Genomic DNA, 6967 nt, shown 5'->3' on the forward strand with positions numbered 1-6967 from the left:
TTACTGACACCATTTTATCCCTGTATGCACTTTCTCAACCTGCACTGAGTTAAAGATGTGAACACCCTGCAGATGCTCATCAAAGGTCTCAGTATGTTTCAAATGAATCACACATATGACTCGTAATCAGTCCCCACATCAGCTGATCGCTCAGCTGACACTCTGTCACACATCCACAGGGCGGGACATTTAAGCTGCTTCAGCCTTTACTACCCAGCTTCTCTGATCTGCTTTCACTGATGCTGCCACTGCTCTGTAAGGGGGACTTGCTGCTGCTCTTGGTGAGAGCTGCGAAGTCCCAGAACAGAGCCTACATAATCCTGATTGGCCTAGCTGAAGCCTCGCATGAACTGTAGAATCAGAGATACAACATTATAGCAGATGAGGGCTACTCTGAAACGCTCCAGATTCAGTCACTGTAGCCAGACTCTGATATCTGTAACACATCTGTGCCCCTGGTGTTCACTGCCATTAAGAGACTTCTCCATTTAGAAGTTGAGCTGCTGTCGTATTTTTGAACAAAACATATGAACCAATCACTTTACACCAAGTGCAGATCTATGACCCGCAGACACACTACTCAAAAGTTTTTAATGAATTTGGAAAAGTTGTCAAAAGTGAGAGTGAGGCAGGATAAAAAAAACAAAAAAAACAATAGCTTGAGCTTGTTTTAAACCTGACTGATCGGGCCTGTGTGACAAGCTCTGAAGCATACTGAGGCCTTTACTCTCCTTTTAGACAATCAGGTCTTCAGGCACCAAAGAGTCAGATGTTATAAGTAGAGAAACAGATTGTAAACTGAACCTTTATCTCAGTCTGAGATCTAAAAACATAATAGTCTGAAAGTTATCGTCAGATTATTTGTTAAAATAGAAAGTCTACAGTAGCCCAGTCGTTTGCAGCTTCGGAGGTCCTGAGCTGGACAACATTTATTTATATGTCGATGTAACTAGAGCTTTCATGGTTTCCACCTATTCATGTTTTTACATTAGATTATGAGCATTTCTCTTGATTCGAACCGACACAAAGTCGGCCTACTCAAAGCGACTGTTACTCACACGTCCACTTTTATAGTCTCGATTTGGTTTCTCACCTCACAGATAATACAGTTTCCTCTGTGTCTTAAACCCACCGCAACAGCTTTTTTCTAAATAAAAAGGAGCATCCTGGTTACATGAAACGCATATTTGTTTGTGCAATAAACGATGAATGTAGAAACCTCTGAAAGGCTGGTGTGAAGTCACTGAGAAACTTTTAGCAGGAGTTCAGACTAAAAAAAAAATAAAAATAAAAAATAAAAAATCTGACTTTGCTATTTGAGGCTGTAGCACCATCTCGTGGACGGTCCAAGAATAGCAGCAGCATCTTCTCACACATCACATTAAGTGTGCTGAAAGGAAGTCTTAATACTCCAGCAGCTCCAACATAAAGAGTCTCAGTGGGAGTCTGAAATCTCATCCATTTGCTCACAGTCCAAATCGCTTCCATCTTCCTCATTATCATCATCATCCTCTTGATCCTGCTCGCCCTCATGTTTCTCCTCCCCTTCCTTCTTTGACTCTAAACTTTTGTTCGAGACCTTGCGCAGTTTAATATTCGGAAGTTTCTTCAGGTCCCCAGTCCACTCTCTGCAAAATTTTAAAATGCAACAACACTAATGACCAGTCTTCAAAATCGAATCATTTCAAGTTCAGACTTAAGAGTCCATATATACACTTTTATCAGCTGATCAGTCAATCTGTGAAATGATGGAAGCTGAATAACTATAACATCTTCTCAAACAAAGAGAAACAAGAGGTTGAGTTTAGCTCATTAAAGCTTGTCCACTCACCTAAAGGTCTTCAGATGTTTTCCATTGATGATGTCCGGGATTTCTGAAACACCGCAGCAGAGGATCAGACAGCTTTACAGCCAGAGGTGTCTATAAATTACTCGTTGGTTTTTTAAAAACCAAGACTCACCGAAACCGACGCCCTCAAACTGTGCCCGCTCTCGCTCGATGGTCTGTTTGATTACGGCCTCTCTGGCGCCATGGAGACGACCCTGCCGACCTTTGATCCCATTCATGAGTTCAATCTGCTCAAGTTCAGAGTCAAATCTATGGAGGTATCTGAAGACAGAAAACATACTACTGTTCATACACTTTGTTGCTTCATTTTATTTTAGATTCATGTACAAGTATTTCATGAGTTTAAAATACTTTCATTGGGGGGGAAAAAAAATGTAATTTATGCATAAAGTCAATGTTTACAGTGTTTAACCTTCTTCTTCATGAGTTCTGCAGTTCTTTGTGTCGTGCAGGATATCAGTGTCCAGGCAAAATCCTGATTGATTGTGATCCATTCCTGGTTCATCAGTGCTCCAAGCTCATCACAGTTTCTGGGGTTCTGCTTGTTCACCTGTTTTTTTGTTTTTTTGTTTTTTAAGGAGTGTAACTAGATTCTTGGTGGCATTAGGATCTAGGTAGTTAATTTGATGATCTTCAAGCCGCTTAGTTACCACTTTTTCCTCCTTTTGCTGGAAAATGCAAAGATTCTCACCAAACTGTTCTGGGAGCGATAAAAGAAGCTGGTCTTTTAAGATGTTTTTATTGGCGACAAACTGATCGACTTGGGAACACAATGAGGATTTTCCCCTGACATGGATATCCAGCACACCATAGAGAACTGCAGAAGTTATGAAGAAGAGTCAGTGCTGTAAATTACTTGCTTAAACTGTTATTTGTGTGACCACAAAAGAATCTGAAACTCATAAAACACACATATGATTGAGCTGTATCTTAGTTTCACATAAAAAGGAATAAATTCAAATAAAAACCGGAGGAGCAAAATGCACAAAGCACAAAATTAATACCACGGCTCAAACTTTTGGTTGTGATTGTTCAAGGTAATGGTTTCTGTTTATAGTCGGAGTGGAACCGACCAATCATGGTAGAGGGGGGTTGGGTTCATGCAGGCTGGAGAATAAAACGAGGGCTCTATTTGCCCAAATGAAATCATCACCTGCTGTCTGATGACGACGTAGTGTTTTGTAAACAATGGCCAGCTGATGGATGATGAAGTCTTAGCCCTGAAAACATGAACTGCTCTCACCAGAGACTCGGGCAGCTCACAGACTGGCTGATGGGCTCAGAGTTTAATGCATGTATGGTCTCTCTCTCTTTTTGTTTGTGCACTTCCAAATGAAAAATAATATACTGCAAAATCAAAATGAGCATAAGCCCAGCCAAACCTCTCAATGATGTCGCAGGCATCTTTTTTTGTGTAAGTTGCCTTAGCTGGATCCAGCTCACTCTGAAACCACAAGAGCTTCTCACCTGTGATTGGACATACAAGAAAAAAAGGAAAGAAAACATCAATAAACACCTTTTTCTTTTTTGCTCTTGCAATAACATGAACAAAAAGCTTGCTCTCACCAATGTTGCTCAGACGACTAGCTTTCTCAGTCTTCTGCCTGCAGCATTAGAAAGAAACCAGTTAAACCTCCTTTAAATCACCACGCAGACGCTGTTTACGTCACACAAGAGGTTAAAGAAAACTGCCAAGGCAGGATGAAGTGTCTCAATCAGCCTAAGTTACATTTAATAACATGTCCCTGGAGCCACGCTCGTGTTTGCATCTGCAGACTCGCAGCGCTGAGGCGGAGACATGGCAAGAGTTTAACATAATGCTCAAATGTGAGGCTAACAACATGCTATTGATTCGTTAAGGTGAGCTGACCTTTGCGGCCATACACAAACCTCTCTTTCCTCCTAAGTCTGCACTCCTCTCGGGCCATATAAGCTGCCTTCCGGCTGTACGGATGAACCACTTTCTCCGCAGGTTTTCCTCTCTGAGTCTTCGGCTAAAAAACACGACGAGCTCCGATCATTTAGAGGCCTTTTATTAACGCTATACAAACAGAAAAACCCACAGTTCAACATACTCACCATTTTAACTGTGGAAACACGTGTGCTGCAGGGTCTGTTGACAGCTGGACCGGAAGTGGAAGTGGTCCGTCTTCAAATTAAATCCGGACGTCGTGCGGGGAAACTAGAGAGGTTCCTCCAACTTAATAAGATACTACTACTACTACTAATAATAATAATACAATTTTAAAAAGCGATCAAAAATAAATTAAGAAAAAAAAGATTTTTTTACTTTTCATGTTTTCTAAAATTAAAGAAATGTAAACACTGAAACAGACTCCACAACAAATATGGATACATTACAAATTGTGTAGCTAAATTATTTAAGACTGAAAGGCCTGTCAATGACACCAAATTAAAAAAAAAAAAAAAGACAAAGTAATCACTCCATGAATGAAAATAAAATGATAAAGGGAAGGTGCTTTATTCTCCTTATTTTTTTTTTAAGTAAAATGCAGACGTTTGGATCTGCTTTACCCCGATACTGATGTTGCGTTTATTGTTGAGAAAACAAGTGTACCATGATTTGATCTGTATCTGTGTTTGGCAAGCCTTAGGTTTTATTCATTGACTCAGGAGTAAGTATCTAACGTGTAACTGGAGAGAAGAGGAAATGATAATATCAACATTCATGTCCACACGGGTGCTGAATGACTGCTGCGGCATTAGTGGGACCAGTTGAGACCAGTCGGACTCCCCCTGCACTGCAGGCTTCATTGAAGAGATTGGATATGAGGAGAGGAGCGAGCCTCCGTCTGCCTGAAATGAGCTCATTTTGAAGCTACAGGCAGGCCCATACGTTTTTGGACAGTTATACCTTTTGTCTGTGTTTGTTTTTGTAATTTTGCATCTGCATTCGTGGATTTTAATAGAATTGAAAAATATGGTCGATGTAAGTTTTATCACACCGTTTATTTATCACAGCATTTATGAAATGTGAGTAAGCAGACTAACCATGTATGAATACCTCTGTCTCCCAAGCCTAGTCACAGTTAATAAGGTGGGATGCCTTTCTGCCACAGTCTTTTCTCCAGTAAGTGCTGGAAAACCTGACGAATGACAGACTGACTCTCAGAGAGGTTCCTGGAAAAGATCCAGATCTGTTCAAGAAAGATAAGCACAAACATTTCAGAAAGTCTCAGATGATGTCATTGTTGGTGCGTCAGAGTGGCATTACTAAGTATTCAAAATGAACAAGTTGGGTTTTGAATGTTGTTTTCTATTCATCTCCTTGACTGATATGAACAAGATTACAAGTATTGCAAAAAAACAGTCTCCCTGCAAAATTTCAATTGCAGAGAAAAATAGATGTAATGGGTATTTATTTTTGACAGTAATGTTCAAACCTTGAAATGTCAATGCAACAACAAAGGGACTTGTCTGTTGTTGTTGTTGTGTTTTGGGTTTTTTTTCGCCTGTCCCGTTTGGTTTTTTTAGCCGTTAGAATTGATGTCTGAAAGCCAACAAAGATACCCAACAGATTTACTTTGCCAAGTGGATAATCACGGCCTTGCGGTTTTGGTCCATTTGATCGAACTTTGTTGTTATTATTTATTTTATTTTATTTTCAGTTGTTACAGACGGGATCGACATGGCTGGGGGATAGGACAGGGAGAAAGAAAGATGAAGGGGTTCCGTGAGAAAGGACACTTAAAAAGAAAAAAAATCTCCCGGATCACCTGTTGAGAGAAAAAAAAAAGAGAAAACAAGCAAAAAAGAGAGCAACATAATAAACACAGCACCATCACATTAATCTAGCTAACAGTAAATGCTAAATATAGAGTGCTGTTGTGCAGCACGCAGGACCGACAGCGCACAATGTGCTTTGAGGTTTTCAGCCAAGAAAGGTGTAGTTTGTGTCTGTGAACACCTGTGTGGATCAGCGCACTTGTAGTGTGGGGAGCCATAGCCCCGTCCCCCAGGGCATGAAGCAGGAATGGAGGAGATCCAGGCCCCAGACATCAAGAGACCCCAGAGTGCAAGAGCCCAAGGAGGTGCATCCATGCCTTCCTCCTGGGAAGAGCTGAGGAGAGCCCCAGATGAGGGGCCACCCAGCAGCCACGGAGCAGAAGTCAGAGGGGGCTGCAGTGGTGTACGGCTCTGCTGGCAGCCAGCTGTGCCAGAGTAAACCGAGCCACAGGCCCAGAGGCTGGAGGCCTGAGGGCCCCCCCTACCCTGGAAGAGGCCCTACCGAGCCACAGGCGGCAGGCCCCACCATGCAGCCACTGGGGGTGAGCTGGTACAAACCTGAGCGCCCAGCCCCGGACACCAAGAACCACCAACGAGTTTCTTCTCTGTGAAGAAAAACCTGACCCCGAGTGGAGGAGAGGATGGATGGGTTATCCCAGCTGCAAGGGGTTTCATGTATTCCTCCATGGCGTCAAATTCAGGTTTTGTTAAACAATAGAGACTGCTAGTTGGGAGAGGAATGCCAGGGAGAAGAGTAATGGCACAATCGTATGGTCCATGTGGCGGGAGCAAGGGAGCTAGATCTTTGTGGAATACCTTTGCTAAATCATAATAAACCTGGGAAACAGAGGTCAGATCAGGCGGTTTAGAAGATGCAGAGGAGAGAACAGATTCACTGGCAGGTGTGACTGACTTTAAATAGTCACAGCAATGGTTGCTTGAACCAGAAGAAGAGCTTTTGTTCCACGTGAGGATTGTGTTTGCTAAATCAAGAGTGTCCTAATACCAGGGGCTTCAAAGAGATGCATCTTAATATGTTTGGAGTGGTTGGCTGATAATGAGAGCTACCGCTTCTGTACGATGGGTGATATCTGGAATGTAGACACTAATGTGGATAAGTGAAGTGTTTCTGGGAGCTCCTCCAAAGGAATATTGAGCTTGATGGCTTTGGTTTGAGCCCCAAAATGTGTTTGTCTTTGGAATCTGAGTGCTCGAAGTGAATGGGAAACTGTCTGAGAGGTGAATTTAGCGCTGAGCAGAAGTCTATGTAGGGATGCTTGATTAATTTTGCCTGCCGTTATCCCTACTATGACTGCTGGATGTTGGTTAACCGCAAAGAACAGGTATCAATAAAATGTCCTTTTGTGCGAC

General features: G+C 42.1%; 1 protein-coding gene across 1 annotated transcript; it reads right to left on the bottom strand.

The window, feature by feature from the left end:
* Positions 1-343: 343 nt before the first annotated feature.
* tma16 (translation machinery associated 16 homolog) lies at positions 344-4055 on the bottom strand. The gene is made up of 7 exons (XM_003449681.5): positions 3929-4055; positions 3740-3843; positions 3416-3453; positions 3232-3316; positions 1962-2110; positions 1832-1874; positions 344-1628 (listed from the first exon to the last, which is right to left on the bottom strand). The coding sequence occupies exons 1-7, from the start codon at positions 3929-3931 to the stop codon at positions 1436-1438; spliced, it is 615 nt and encodes a 204-aa protein (XP_003449729.1). The 5' UTR covers positions 3932-4055; the 3' UTR covers positions 344-1435.
* Positions 4056-6967: the final 2912 nt, after the last annotated feature.

The sequence above is a fragment of the Oreochromis niloticus genome, linkage group LG6 (genome assembly GCF_001858045.2).
Source record: "Oreochromis niloticus isolate F11D_XX linkage group LG6, O_niloticus_UMD_NMBU, whole genome shotgun sequence".
Lineage (NCBI taxonomy): Eukaryota > Metazoa > Chordata > Actinopteri > Cichliformes > Cichlidae > Oreochromis > Oreochromis niloticus.